Source organism: Dromiciops gliroides, chromosome 1, assembly GCF_019393635.1.
Source record: "Dromiciops gliroides isolate mDroGli1 chromosome 1, mDroGli1.pri, whole genome shotgun sequence".
In the NCBI taxonomy this organism is placed as follows: Eukaryota; Metazoa; Chordata; class Mammalia; order Microbiotheria; family Microbiotheriidae; genus Dromiciops; species Dromiciops gliroides.
In genome coordinates, this window is record NC_057861.1 from 743,627,592 (window position 1) to 743,643,653 (window position 16,062).

The window sequence follows — 16,062 nt, forward strand, 5'->3', positions numbered from 1 at the left end:
TCACCAATCTCTTGCTATGACAACAGGGACAAGCTGATATTATCTTGTCAGGGGTTCTGGCATAACAGTGCCCAGTCTCCCCAGCCCTGAAATCTTCTACTGGTAAAGATGAGATCTCAGATTTTAAGTAGAATTTCTACTTTAGTTTAAGGAGTTGATGCTGCCTAAAATACCATTAAGGACCTCCTATGAAGCCAAACCTTGAGTCATTTCAACCAAAGTATGAATAAGGGGTTTCAAGAGGTATGGTTTTTGTTCATTTTGAGCAAGCTTGTGGATAGAGGAAGTGAGGCCTCAGAATTTAGCCTGCCATTACAGGCAGCAGAAGGGGAGAGAACCGGGGAGGCCAGGGTTAAGGAGATGACCCACTGCCTTAGCTCAGCCATGCCCCGGGAGGCAGCCTGCTGATTGTCTCCCAGTGTTGGCACGAAAGGCTTACAGAGTCACCGACTGCATTGCCTTTTGCTTTATTTTCTGTTAGGCTCACATAAGCAACCTGCTAACATCCAAATTCTTCAGTTACAAGGATTTTGACACTTTAATGTACACCTGTGCTGCAGAGTTTGACTTCATGGAAAAAGAGGTAAGAATGCGTTTCTAGCTGTCTTTTCTTGGTGTTGCTGATGCTTTGTTTAGCTATTCATTTTGCACAAAGAAGGCTCCTTTGGCTTTTGACATAATCCCCTATTGTTGCTTTTGTTTTGTTTGAAAGAAAATTTGGTGATGTCGAGAAAATATTTTCATTACTGCACCAAGATAAGCTCATTCTGCAAAGGCCTTTAAGATTGACTCCTTTTTTGACAAGTAGAAAAAAAATAAGGCAAGATTAGTTGTTTGTAGATGAAGAAATAAATGCAGGGGCATCAAGTGGACTTTTTTCAAGAGCCAAACGTGCCCCTTAAGTGTTCAATTCTTTAATTCCTCTCTTGAGTGCTTCCCTTTCTTTAGTGTCCGTTATTTTATGAACATTGTATTTATGAACTTGTCGTTTCTGTATATAGATGTTCAGGAACAAGCAGAGTGAAAGTACAGTGGGCTGGTAGTCCCAAATCTGCTATTGACCTCTGAGTCACTTTGGGCACAAGTCAATTACAGTTCTCCATCTGTATGAAGATGTGGAAAAGGTTATTTGAAATTCTAAATCTTGTTTTTTTGTGCCTCAGTTTCTTCATTTATTTGGAAGATGATACTGGCCCCCACTTAGATATAGAGATAACAAAATAATATATGAAATTTTCAAAAGACATATAAGTATAAGATCCATACATTGGATGGCAGGATTTGAAATCTTGTCTGTAAATTTGTTTTCTGTAGTTTATTGTGAAATGCTAAAAAAAAAAAAAAAGAAGAAGAAAAAAAAGACATTTTAATGATCTTGGGCAAATCTCTTACTCTCTGCCTCATTTACCTCCTCTTTATTTTATTTTATTTTTTTTTTAGTGAGGCAGTTGGGGTTAAGTGACTTGTCCAGGGTCACACAGCTACTAAGTGTTAAGTGTCTGAGGCCGGATTTGAACTCAGGTACTCCTGACTCCAGGGCTGGTGCTCTATCCACTGCGCCATCTAGCTGCCCCTACCTCCTCTTTAAATGAGGGGGGTTGGACTCCACTGCTGGCCTTAATGTTACTCCTAATGCTAAAGTGAGGATCCTCTGAAGTATATTTTCATTGTGTTAATAAATATCAAGTCATTTATTAAGCCTTGGGCCAGAGCATAAAGATTCTTTGAAACCTAGAAATTATTACTGAAATTCTTTATTGTCTGCATGATGAAAGAACGAGGTGAGAGAAATCTTATCAGACGTTTGTAGTAAAATGCTCAAGTAATAACAGAAACGCAGTTACAGCACTTAGCCATGATTGTAGATGCTGAGCACTCCTGAAGGGCTCCTTTATCCTCTAAATACTAAAGTGACGTTTGCTATCTCCTTTTCAGGCCTTCTGTCTTCTCTTCACTTGCAGTGAAAGCTGCTTAGGCGGTATCTGATACTGAGGTTAATTTTGTCTTTAGGATACAGACTCTATAAGGATTTGCTCATGTCAGGAAGACTAGAATTCAAATCCTCCCTCTGGTACTTAGTAGCTGTGGGTTCCTGTGGGACAAGCCAATTAACCTCTTCCAGTCTCTGTTTCCCCTTCTGTAAAATGGGGGTGACACAGATCAAATGAGATCATATGGAGAAGCCCTTCAGAAACTCAAAGTAACATCTGCTATCATCATCACCATCGTTATTATTATTAATTTTTCTTTAAACTTTTTTTTTGGCAGGGCAGTGAGAGTTAAGTAACTTACCCAGCGTCACACAGGTGGTAAATGTCAAGTGTCTGAGGCTGGATTTGAACTCAGGTCCTCCTGAATTCAGGGCCGGTGCTTTATCCACTGAGCCACCTAGCTACCCCCATAAACTTTTAACAACTGTATATTTGTTACTGAATACTGACTACTTTTATTTTAAATAATTGTCAAACCAGAAATAGCATAGTGTTTCCACAGAATACAAGATGTGCTCTGAGACCAGTTTCTTCCTCTCATTATAAATATTCTTTTAGAGGACACCACAATTGTGCAAACGTGATTCTAGCTTCAGATATCAGAGTGACTGATTATTTTGTTGAAATAGATTTTAGGGTGGTGTTGGAGAAACAAATGAGGGTCACTTTGGAAATTTCAAAGCCCGTACTTTCTTAAGACTTTTATAGCAGATTGCTACCTTAGTAAAAAATTCAGCAAAACAGAATTCCAGTAGATGATTATTTATTTTTGTTACATATTTCAGTTGACATGTCATTTCTTCATTGTGAGCACTCCAAACCAGAGCCACACTCCTCCAAGCTAGGGTAGAGAAGCTTCCCAAGTCCTGGGGCTTTGGGCGAAATGACTTAGTTCATTTAACTTTGTATCCTCAAGTAAAGGAGTTCAAAATGTCTTTGCCCTCTGACATGCTTGAGCTTCTTCATTGATCAGTATTTTCCGTGGCTCCTGTTGTGTCCCTGCCATGTCCTGACTACACACAGTAAAACCCCTGAAATGTGTGAGTCCTTTTCCTGGTAACACGGCAGCAGTGTTTCACACAAATAAAGATCTAGGGTGAGATATTAAAGGCAGTGCAACCTTTGACATGTTAAGTATCATTTCTTTGAAAAATTATGGGATATCAAGAAACATATTTAACTCCATATTCAGTGAAGTCAGAAGGAAGAATAGCCAACGTAAAAATGGATAGTAATCTTTAGGCCACAAGTGTGCCCTATTTCAAGCCCAACAGGTACTTGGGAAGTAGATTGAGTATTGCCTTTTCAAGTCTGTGTCAAGAAAGACTTTTCTACAGGAATGCACATGCAATTTTCCAGTGGAAATTAATGGGAAAATAGAAGTCAGTGGTTTACTAAGTGTCCATACCAGTACTTTTTTTAAACTTAATTTCATATTTTGGTAATTGTTTTTGAAGCAAAATAAAATTATCAGCCAACTTAAAATGCCTTTTTTGAATTTCAGACTCCATTGAGGTACACAAGGACATTGCTACTTCCTGTTGTTCTTGTGGTATTTGCGGCAATTGTTAGAAGGGTAGGTTTGTACTTTGTGAATCGATGCAATGCAGATATGTAGTTAAGCGTCTCTAGGTCTGTACACATTGTTTTTGCCTGTTTTCTATATGTCTTCATATCCAGGCTTTCAGATATGTCCCACAGCTTTATTAAGCCCATAAGGAGAGAGCTGAGTCTAGTTTGTTTTTCCTTCTATCTCCCCTGGCTTGATCGGTGGTATGGCAGGTGATGAAAAGGAAGGAAAAGGTGAAGGAGGTTGAAAGGATGTTGACTCCATAGAACTTGGTGCTTAATGAGATCTGGGGTGGGAAGGGAAGAAGAGTGAAAAATGATGCTAAAATGTTCCATTTGGCTAGCTCAGGAGAGTGTGGGGAAAATGCTGAGACGTTCAACTCAATCCATCTCATTTGTTGTTATTTTAAGGAGAGCTTTCTTTGTTCTCGTATTGGGGTAAGATGTGCTTAAATCCTAGAAATAGCAGCCCTTGAGTCAGTCATCCAGAATTTTTGTAATTAAAGGGGAAAACACTTCTTACATAGAAAGAGCTTCTCTTTAGTGTTCTGACGGGTCCCTTAGCTTTATATTATTTAGTTTTCTAATTTAGAAAATAGAAGTGTTGGAAAATAGTTTTTTCTGAAATTATTAATCCAAAGTTTAAAAAATTCTGTTCACAGACTATCAGTGATATTTTGTGTGTGTTGTCTAAGCAACGTACACATATGAAGTAAGTATATTCTACATTATAAAATACTAATTCCTGTGTTACTGTCTGCTACAGAGATAGTATTTTATTCTTCCGTTTTTGTGCTCTCCATTTTCATTTCTGAGTTAAGCTTATTCTTCCCTTTATTTGCTCATGTCCACTCCCTTTTATCTGCCTGTCATCCTACTTTTTTCTTCCTACCCTTTTGTCCTGGACATATGATTTCATCTGAGTTAGGGAACTCCTGGCGGCAAACCTCCCTCTCCTAATGCACATCATCAGCACCTGCTTTGCCACTTACAAGCCTTAAGAGCTTCCTGGGGAGCTGAGAGTTTCAGGGACTTGTGCAGGGTCACTCAGACCGTGGGTGTCAGAGATGGGACTTGAACCCAGGTCTTCTTGAGTCTGAGGCTGGCTCTCTTGCCACTGTACCATACTCTCTCCACTCAGCCTGAAGAAGCCTTACTTAGAAACCAGATGGTGAGTGAGCCACATATCACAGAAACCAGTGCTTTATCCAGTTCCTGCCAGAGCCTTCCTTCTTTTCTTTGTCTTGTTATAAAACATCAGAATCAGGGGCGGCTAGGTGGCGCATTGGATAAAACACCAGCCCTGGATTCAGGAGGACTTGAGTTCAAATCCGGCCTCAGACACTTGACACTTACTAGCTGTGTGACCCCGGGCAAGTCACTTAACCCTCATTGCCCAGCAAAAAAAAAAAAAGAAAGAAAACATCAGAATCATGGATTTCTGAACTCTTCCCTGACCCTTGGTGTGTGGCAGAAAGAGGACATGGGGTATGCAGGATGATGCATGACAGTGGGGTGACGCTGAGCCCTCCGTAGTGAGGTGACCTTGGGTATTCGGTCTATTCTACCTATAAAAGAAGGATATTCTCATCTGCTCTGCTTACCTCACGGGGCTTTGTGAAGCTGTGGGTATGAAATGAAAGCATGGGATACTGTCCTTGTAGCACCCGGCTCGATGCTTTGTACTCCTCTGCAGGCCATACATGTGTGTGCTTTCCAAGGACAAGTGTACGGCGTGCTTTGGGCATTCTTCATCACTTCTCAAGTATGAGCGGCCTCCGCACGCCTTTGTTTGGCTCCTCCTTGTGCCAGGCACTGTGCTGGCCTTGGGGGCACAGACAAAGAGTGAGGCGGCCCCCTCCAATGGGAGGCACCGTGGCCCCTCTGAGGGCCCCCACCCCCACCCCACCCCTTTAGCCCTTACTGTCCATGTGGTTTTGGACATTTAGCCTGTCTGGGCTTCAGAGTCCCCATTTATAAAAGAATGGGCTTGGATTCAATGAGTTCTCAGACCCCTCCCTTCCAGCTCCTGATCTGTGATCAGAACAGATTTGGTTTTGCCCAGCAGCTGCTTGCTGTGCTTGTGACTGTGCCCAGAACATTGGACCCAGATTAAGGACTCTGACGCAGGCTGCCCCCTTGTCTATGGTCACTTGTTCCAGAGAAGCCCAGGACAAAAGATAGGAGGACCCACCTGGCTACACTGAGCCGCTCCCTGACCCAGTCTTGAGGGCACTGTTGGCAGAAGCAGAGCCGGTCTGGGTAAGAGCAGATCAAAGGTTCAGGCCTCTTACCTGAGCGTTCGTGTCACCTACCGGAAGGAGTGGGGGTGACTAATGCCGCTGGGCGACGTGTCTGTGTAAATAAAGTGGAGGCGACGACGGGAGGAGGGGGGGCCTGCCAAAGTCGTTTCCTTTTCCCTCTGGGCCCCCATTTTTGAACTAAATAGTCTTACAGCCATCTCTGTGACCATTTCTTCAGGCAGGCAAGTGGGCAGGATGGGGATGCAAAGGACTGAGCACTGAAGCTTCGTCCCCAAAAGCAGGAGCACCAGGAGAGTTAGGGCCGGACCGCGGGCTCCTTTTCCGTCTTATAGGGCTAGGGAGTTGCTGCAGTGTCTCCTGTCTCCTGCAGTGAGGTAGCAGCTTGTGAGTGCTCCCCTGGCCTGGCTCTGATCTTGAAGCCCTGATAAAGTACTTACCACAGGGCCGTGTAACTTGTGGGCACCTCTTAAGGGACCATTGAACTAGACTTGTCAGAGAACCAGAAGTGGCGGCTGATTTCACCTAAGAACTCATTTATGGTATGGGACAACATTTGTATTTTATACCCTTTTTTAAGTTGTTACAACTAGTGTTTTGTATTGTGGTTTGACATGAGGAAGTTTTATTTCAAAAATTTCCTTTGAAATAAAATCAATAATCAAAGAAGCTTTTTATTTAGTTATTCAAATAATAACTTAATTATTTTATTCTTTTTATGTTTCAGAAAGCACCAGTTTGATCATGGAGAGGTAATATATGCATAAGATTTTTTTATTCACCTGCATGCCTAAATGAAGAATGTGTAAGCAAACGTGCGCCCCCCCCCCCACCCTTGTTGGTCTGTCCTTTAGAATTTCTGGGTCAACTGGCTGTTGTCATGAGACCTACAGGACTGGTGTCGATATGTCTAGAAGTACGACAGGGTGATTCCTGTGATTGCTAATTTACTCAGTCTCATTAAATGTGCTCTGAGGAGCTTCACATGAATGAAATTCTGCCAGAACCCTGCCCAGCAAAACACCTAAGAGCCTGCATAGTTTGCTTTTTCCCCACTCTTCCTGTGGCTGTGGGTAGGGACAAAAGGGTTGTCCTCCCACCTTCTGATGGCTCAGGCTTTGAGGAATTGGAAGGGACCCACCTCCAGTGGTTGTGTAGGCCAACCTAGATTGCAAACTGAAACCACCTCTACCCAGCCTCTGCTTGGAGAATCTTGGTGGCGCTAACCAACTCCAATCTGAGGCCACTCTGATCTTCTCTGAACTTCTTAGTTATGTGCAAATGAAATCTGCCCCCGTAGCTTCTGCCCATCGGCCCAGTTACAGTCTTTGAGAGCACACAGTCTCTTCCATGTGTAAGCCCTCTAGGTTTGTGAAGTCTTGTCACGTCAGCCTTTTCCGGGTCTCTCACATAGTCCCCCTTCTCTTCACTCACCTCATGCCTGGCTTGTAGCCACAGCCTCCTGGTTGGCCTCCCTGTCTCAAGTTTCTCCCCTTTGAGTTCATCCCTCCTGTTGCACATGATTTGACCCCATTAGAAGTGCTGAGGTCCGGTGTTTCTGAGTTCTCCTCTAGGCTCATCTGCCCAGGATCAGAGACCCCATGGGGAGGGGGGGCTTCCACAGCTGCCAAAGTGATACTTTAAAGCCCAAGTCTGCCCCACCTCCTCCCATTCATTAAACTCCAGTGGCTCCTGCCTCAAGGATCAAATGTGAAATCCTCTGGCCTCTAAAGCCTTTCCTAATCTGATCCTTTCCTATCTTTCCAGTGCTCTTACATTTTACTCCCCTCCATGAATCCCATGATTCAGCCACACTAGCCTTTCTGGTTCCTGCACGTGACTCGGCTGATGCTGTGTCTTTTCACTGTGTGCCCTTACACCTATCGGACTCCCTGGCTTCCTTCAAAACTTAAGTCCCATCTTCTTCAAGAAGCCTTCCCTAACTTCACCTACGCACACTCCCACTGCTCAGCCTTTCCTTTGGGATGACCTTCCTGCTATGTTGTCTCTCTCCCCGTGTGAATGTGACCTTGGGGGCATGGTTTTGCCTTTTCTTGTGTCTGGTGCTTAGCGTGGCATCAGACACATAATTTACACTCAGTAAATATTTGTTGACTAACTTTGACAGATCCTGTGCAAGGTTAATGTTCTCAGTTCCCTCAAAGGGTCCTTAAAGGGTGCAGTTTTCAGTCACTGCTTTTGGGCTCCCTGTCCTTGGTAAGTGTGGTGCCCAGAAGCAGAGGCCAGATCTCTCTGATCAGTGGATGAGCTGTCTCCAAGCAGTTGTCAGGCCTCCACAAATAAATGTGGCCTGTGTGTCTCAGTCCCAGAGCTGATAAGAGTTTTCTATCATACAGCTTGGCAACTGGCTAAATATAGTGTTTGATGTAATCTCTGTTTCTAATGAATTGAAATGGGTCCTCCTAATTAAGACAGCATTGTTGCATTTGCAGCCTGCATTTCCCCACCATTGTCTTTCCAAATTAGTCATTGGGATGGAGTTCTAGTCATCTGCTTTTTCCCCATCTTCCTATGATTATTAAACCTTAGAGGACCTCAGTTGGAATCCCAGCTACTCAACTTACTGTACGGTTAGTCACTTAACCTCTCTGAAGCCCAGGTCATCACCTGTAAAGGGAGGGAGGACATTGGATTATATGACCTTTAATGTCCCTTCTGAATCCAATTTTATGAGCCTATAACCTGGGTTCTGTTAGTGGTGAGAGTGACCTAAGACAGAGTGATGGAGCAGAGAAATGTGTGTTGACTGAATGAACATTTGAGTTGCCCAGCATTAATTACTTGATTCAATTTAATAACTAGATTGTCATTTTTTTTTTGCCAAATAAGAAGTCAACAATCGAGTAAAAGCAGTATATTCTTTTTGCAATCCATTTCTCTCTCTCTTTTTTTTTTTTTTTGGTGTGGGGCAATGAGGGTTAAGTGACTTGTCCAGGGTCACACAGCTAGCAAGTGTCTAAGGTTGGATTTGAACTCAGGTCCTCCTGAATGCAGGGCCGGTGCTTTATCCACTGTGCCACCTAGCTGCCCCGCAATCCACTTCTTTTAAAGTATGTAAGTTTAATTCTTTAAAGTGCTTCCCTCTTAAGTAAAAATTATTTCTTGTTTTACACTTGTGTTTTGTTTCATTTTCCAGTTGGTTTATCATGCATTGCAACTATTAGCTTATACAGTCCTTGGCATTTTAATTATGAGACTGAAACTATTTCTGACACCACACATGTGTATCATGGCTTCTTTGATCTGCTCGAGACAGGTAAGTGTAAAACAAAAAACTTTAAAAATCAGAACAGCAATGGCAGATTACCTCTACCTTTCATCACCAAGTTTAAAAAATATTGAACCATTTTAAAAAATGTAACTCTAAATTTTAAATGTTCCATATTTTTATTTAATCCTTTTCCTATGAAATTCCACCTGACACTGATTCTTCCTTTTTTATTACCTCTTCACTTAGATGTAGATACATTATGCACAGTTTTTGTTCTCTATTTGTTTAAAGGATGGTACAAACTGATCATGAATACAAACTATCAGGGGCAGGAACCAGATTCCCTCTGCTTTCCATATCTCTTAGAGCTGCCAACATAGCTTTGGGTATATTGCAATAGAAAACATGGTGAAATGGCTATACTCCTGTGTGTGATACCCTGAGCTGCCAGCTAGTGAAACAGAGCTTGCTTTGAAAAGAAGACTTGTAACTTTTGTTTGACCAAATCTGACTGACCTTTTCTTTGAATATTTGAATTTTACCAATCAGTAGCTTATTACCATAGTTGTGGGATTAGATGTTATTTAGTTAGAAGAAAGCAAGGAATTGGGTTCATCCATAGCCCTACCTCACATCTCTCTTCCAGAATCAGGCCTTTTACCATAGCATGTTTGTTGGTTCAAAAAGATAATAATCTTTCAACTCCTCCAAGTTTTCTTTGAACATCCTTTATCATTATTTGGGTTCTATATTATACAGCTCTAAGTTGATGCACACAGCAACCTGTATATTTACATTATAAAAACAGGGTTTTTACATATTTATTTATATATAAATATTTTACTTAGAAAACTTTCCTTTTGATAGAATAGTAAACTCAGGGCAGACCGCTAGATCTGTGCATTAATCAGGCTCACTTATTGTATCAACAAGAACACATTAAAATGGAATTGTAAAGCATCTTAATAGTGATTATATTGGTCCTTAGTGTTGAGCACAGGACAACCATTGTGACTCTGTTGATCTGTGAATGCTGAACAAAGCTTCTCTCAATTTGTACCTAGGGGCCAATACTTCCTAGCTTCCATCTGTTTACCAATTGTTTTCAGTGTCTTCCAAAACAAAGGGCTCACACTAGCTGAGCTCTGGGGCCCTGAATGGTGCTTCTCCTGTTCCATACCATGCACTTCTTATTTGATCCTCACAACAGTCCTCTGAATTATAAGTAGTGTGAGGGTTATCAACACCATTCTACAGATGAGGAAACAGAGAGGTGGGTCACCACTTGCCCGAAGTCACACAGCTAACAAGTGCTAAAAGATGGGACTTTACTCCAGTCTTCGGACCCTGAAGTCCAATGCTCCACCCACTGGCCTGCACATGCTTCTTTGCTCACAAGCAAAGACCTGTCCCTCAGAGCCCTTGCACACAGCCTCCAGACAAACAAGTCTGCTCCTTCCTCTTCTTCATGTTCTGTGCTCCCTCCTGTTGAGCGTGATTTGCAATAAGCAGCACCCCATTAGAAGTGCTGAGATGGGGGGGGGTGGAGCCAAGATGGCGGAGAGGAAGCAGCAAGCTGCCTGAGCTCTCCTTCTGTTCCCTCAAGAAGAACATTAAATCAAGCCTCAGGACGGATTCTGAAACTACAGAACCTGCAAAGAGACAGGGAGACACAGTCTTCCCACCAGAGATAATTTAGAAGACTTCAGGAAAAGGTAGGTCTGACTCAGGCAAAAGGGAAGCCCAGTGCAGGGCAGCAGCCCAGCGCTGAGGGGGTTGGGGAAAGTCAGCAGGAGCTGCGGGCCACAGCCGAAATACTGAGGCCCCTGGAACCTGGCTCAAAAATCTGGTGGCCAAGCAACCTGCACCGGCCAGGAGGGCCATGAACGGGTCAGGTGGGATTGCGCGCTGGGTTCAGGCGCCTGGCTGAGAGCACGCAGACAGGAAGTGCAGGGGGGCGAACTGCACACCCTATAAAGGCCTCAAGAGTAAAAAGCCGGTCACAAAGCACCTATACCCCTGCACAAGAACCCGAAAACAGGGACCCTGGTGCCCCCAGAGCAGACCTCAACTCAACTTAAAAAATAAATAAATAAGCTGCAATAATGAGTAAGAAGCAAAAAAGAGCCCTCTCCATTGAGAGCTTCTGTATCAATAGGGAAGAAGCCAACACAAACTCAGATGAGGACAATACCCTCAAATTGCCTACATGTGAAGCCTCACGAGGGAAGGTGAATTGGTCTCAAGAACAAAAAGCCTTCCTGGAAGAGCTCAAAAAGGATTTAAAAAATCAATTGAGAGAGGTAGAAGAAAAAATGGGGAGAGAAATGAAAGCAAAACAAGAAAACTATGAAAAAAGAATCAGCAGCTTGGAAAAGGAAGCACAAAGATTGACTGCAGAAAACAATTCCTTAAAAAATTCATCTGGCCAAATGGAAAAAAAAGTGCATAATTTCACTGAAGAAAACAATGCCTAAAAAAATTCAGTTGGCCAAATGGAAAAAAAGGTGCATAATCTCATTGAAGAAAACAATGCCTTAAAAAATTCATCTGGCCAAATGGAAAAAAAAAGGTACATAATCTCACTGAAGAAAACAATGCCTTAAAAATTAAAATTGGACACTTGGAAGATAAGGAATCCGAGACACCAGGAATCAGTCAAGCAGAATCAAAAGAATGAAAAAATAGAACAAAATGTGAAATACCTCATTGGAAAGACAACTGATCTGGAAAACAGATCCAGGAGAGACAATCTGAGAATCATTGGACTGCCTGAAAGCCATGACCAGAAAAAGAATCTAGACACCATATTCCAGGAAATTATTAAGGAGAACTGCCCTGATATTATAGAATCAGAGGATAAAATCATCATTGAAAGAATCCACCGATCACCTCCTGAAAGAGACCCCAAAAAGGAAAACTCCAAGGAATATTGTAGCCAAATTCCAGAATTATCAGGTGAAGGAGAAAATACTCCAAGCAGCCAGAAAGAAGCCATTTAAATATCATGGAGCCACAGTCAGGATTGCTCAGGACCTGGCAGCTTCAACATTAAAGGACCGCAAGGCTTGGAATATGATATTCCGGAAAGCAAAGGAGCTTGGATTGCAGCCGAGAATCTATTACCCAGCAAAAATGTGCATCTTCTTTCAGGGGAAAAGATGGACATTTAATGACATTGGGGACTTCCAATCTTTCCTGGTAAAAAGACCAGAACTGAGTAGAAAATTCAATCTCAACATACAAGACTCAAGAGAAATTTAAAAAGGTAAACGGGGTGGGGGTGGGGGGATAAAAAAAGGTTACCCTATTAGGTTAAACTGTTTATATCCCTACATGGGAAGATAATACTCATAACTCTTAAGAATTGTAAATGTATTTGGGCTGAGAGAAGGACTTTACACAGAGGGTATAAATATAAATTGTCTTTGATGTGATGATACAAAAAAAAGTTAAGGGGTTAAAAAGGGAATCTATAGGGAGGAGAGGAAAGGAGAGGTGGAAAGGGATGAATTATATCATATGAAGAGGTGGAAAAAAACCCTATTATAATAGAGGGAAAGAAAGGAGGGGTGAACATTGTTTCAACCCTATTCTCATTAGATTTGATTCAAAGAGGGAATAACATATACATTCATTGGGATAAAGAAACTTAACTCATTCTTTAGGGAAGCAAAAGGGGAAGGGAAAGGGGGGAACTGATAGAAGGGAGGACAAAAGCAAGGGAGAAAAGGGTAAAGAAAAGAGAGGGGGTGATAAAAAGGGAGGGCAGATTGGGGGAGGCAGGGGTAAGAAGTAAAACGTCGGTGAGGAGGAATAGGGCGAAAGAAGGGGTGAAAAGTACAAAGGGGGTAAATAGAATGGAGGGGAATAGACAGTCAGTAATAATAACTGTGAATGTGAATGGGATGAACTCTGCTATAAAATGGAAGTGAATTGCAGAGTGGATTAAAAACCAGAATCCTACAATATGCTGTTTACAAGAAACACATTTGAAGCAGAGAGATACACACAGAGTAAAGGTAAAAGGCTGGAGCAGAATATATTATGCTTCAGCTAAAGTAAAAAAAAGCAGGAGTAGCAATCCTTATCTCAGACAAAGTGCAGGCAATAATAGATCTCATTAAAAGAGATAAGGAAGGAAATTACATCTTGCTTAAAGGTACTATAGATAATGAAGTAATATCAATATTGAATATGTATGTGCCAAGTGGTATAGCATCCAAGTTCTTAGAGGAGAAGTTAAATGAGTTACAAGAGGAATTAGACAGTAATACTATACTAGTGGGGGATCTGAATATCCCCCTCTCAGAATTAGATAAATCTAGCTGAAAAATAAATAAGAAAGAAGTGAAAGAGGTGAATAGATTACTAGAAAAGTTAGACATGATAGATGTCTGGAGAAAATTGAATGGGGATAGAAAGGAATATACCTTTTCTCAGCTATACATGGCACATTTTCAAAAATTGACCATGTATTAGGGCACAAAAACATCATAGTTAAATGTAGAAAGGCAGAAATAGTAAATGCATCCTTTTCAGATCATGATGCAATAAAAATTACATTAAGAAAGAGCCAGGGAAAAGTAGAATGAAAATCAATTGGAAACTAAATAATTTCATTCTAAAGAATGAATGGGCCAAACAAGAAATCATAGAAACAATCAATAACTTTATCCAAGAGAATGACAATAATGAGACAACATACCAAAATCTATGGGATGCAGCCAAAGCAGTGCTTAGGGGAAAATTTATACCTCTAAATGCTTACATGAATAAAAAAGAGAAAGAGGAGATTAATGAATTGGGCATGAAACTTAAAAAGCTAGAAAAAGAACAAATTAGAAATCCCCAATTAGATACTAAATTAGAGATCCTGAAAATCAAAGGAGAAATTAATAAGATTGAAAGCAAAAAAAACTATAGAATTAATCAATAAAACTAAGAGCTGGTTTTATGAAAAAACCAATAAAATAGATAAAATATTGGTTGATTTGATTAAACAAAAGAAAGAAGAAAACCAAATTACCAGTATCAAAAATGAAAAAGGGGATGTTACCACCAACGAAGTGGAAATTAAATCAATAATTAGGAATTATTTTGCCCAACTGTATGCCAATAAATTTGACAATCTAAATGAAATGGATGAATATTTACAAAAATACAAACTGTCCAGGTTAACTGAAGAGGAAATAAAATCCTTAAATAAACCCATATTAGAAAAAGAAATTGAACAAGCCATTAATGACCTCCCTAAGAAAAAATCCCCAGGGCCAGATGGGTTTACGGGTGAATTTTACCAAACATTTAAAGAACAATTAATTCCAATATTATACAAATTATTTAGAAAAATAGGTGAAGGAGTTCTACCAAATTCGTTTTATGACACAAATATGGTGGTGATACCAAAACCAGGCAAAGCAAAAACAGAGAAAGAAAATTATAGACCAATTTCCCTAATGAATATTGATGCTAAAATCTTAAATAAGATATTAGCAAGGAGATTACAGCAAGTGATCACCAGGATAATACACTATGACCAGGTGGGATTTATACCAGGAATGCCGGGCTGGTTCAACATTAGGAAAACTATTAACATAATCAACCACATCAATAAGAAAACCAACCAAAATCATATGATTATCTCAATAGATGCAGAGAAAGCTTTTGACAAAGTACAACACCCATTCCTAATAAAAATACTGGAGAGTTTAGGAATAGGGAGAGCTTTCCTTAAAATAATAACAGTATCTACCTAAAGCCATCAGCAAGTATTATATGCAATGGAGATAAATTAGAGGCCTTCCCAGTAAGATCAGGGGTGAAACAGGGATGTCCATTATCACCTCTATTATTTAATATTGTACTAGACATGTTAGCTCTAGCAATCAGAGAAGAGAAAGGAATTAAAGGAATTAGAATAGGCAAGGAGGAAACAAAACTATCACTCTTTGCAGATGATATGATGGTATACATAGAGAATCCTAGAGAATCAACTCAAAAATTACTTGAAACAATTAACAACTTAAAGTAGCAGGATATAAAATAAATCCACATAAATCATCAGCATTTCTATACATGACCAACAAAGTCCAGCAGCAAGAGATAGAGAAATTCCATTTAAAGTAGCAGTAGATAATATAAAATACTTGGGAGTCTACTTGCCAAGACAAACCCAGGAACTCTATGAACACAACTACCAAACACTCTTCACACAAATCAAATCAGATCTAAATAATTGGAAAGATATCAATTGCTCATGGATAGGCAGAGCTAATATAGTAAAAATGACAATACTGCCTAAATTAATTTACTTATTCAGTGCCATACCAATCAGGCTACCTAAAAATTATTTTATACAGCTAGAAAAAATAATAACAAAATTCATCTGGAAAAACAAAAAATCGATAATATCCAGGGAAATAATGAAGAAAAATTCACAGGAAGGTGGGTTAGCGGTACCAAACCTGGAGCTTTACTATAAAGTGGCAGTCATCAAAACTATCTGGTACTGGCTAAAAAATAGAGTGGTAGATCAATGGAATAGGCTAGGCACAGGAAACACAGTAGTAAATGACACTAGTAATGTAGTGTTTGATAAACCCAAAGACTCCAGCTTCTGGGATAGGAACTCAGTATTTGACAAAAACTGCTGGGAAAACTGGAAGATAGTATGGCAGAAATTAGGCATAGACCAACATCTTACACCTTATACTAAAATAAGATCAAAATGGATACACGATTTAGACATAAGAGGTGATACCATAGGTAAATTAGGAGAGAAAGGAATAGTCTACCTATCAGATCTTTGGAAAGGAAAACAGTTTATGACCAAACAAGAGATAGAGTATATTATAAAATGCAAAATGGATGGTTTTGATTACATTAAATTAAAAAATTTTTGTACAAACAGAAGCAATGTATCCAAAATTAGAAGGGAGGCAGAAAGCTGGGAAACAATTTTTGAGGCCAGTACTTCTGATAAAGGCCTCATCTCTAAAATTTATAG

At 40.5% G+C, this 16,062-nt stretch overlaps 1 protein-coding gene across 1 annotated transcript in view; it reads left to right on the forward strand.

The window, feature by feature from the left end:
- Positions 1-16,062, forward strand: part of LOC122735647 (probable C-mannosyltransferase DPY19L1) — a 123,946-nt gene that overhangs the window by 94,235 nt on the left and 13,649 nt on the right. Inside the window, exons 14-18 of the mRNA XM_043977361.1 lie at positions 482-583; positions 3,496-3,567; positions 4,223-4,272; positions 6,549-6,573; positions 8,979-9,098. Of these exons, the coding sequence (XP_043833296.1) occupies positions 482-583; positions 3,496-3,567; positions 4,223-4,272; positions 6,549-6,573; positions 8,979-9,098 (369 nt within the window). The remainder of the gene's footprint in view (positions 1-481; positions 584-3,495; positions 3,568-4,222; positions 4,273-6,548; positions 6,574-8,978; positions 9,099-16,062) is intronic.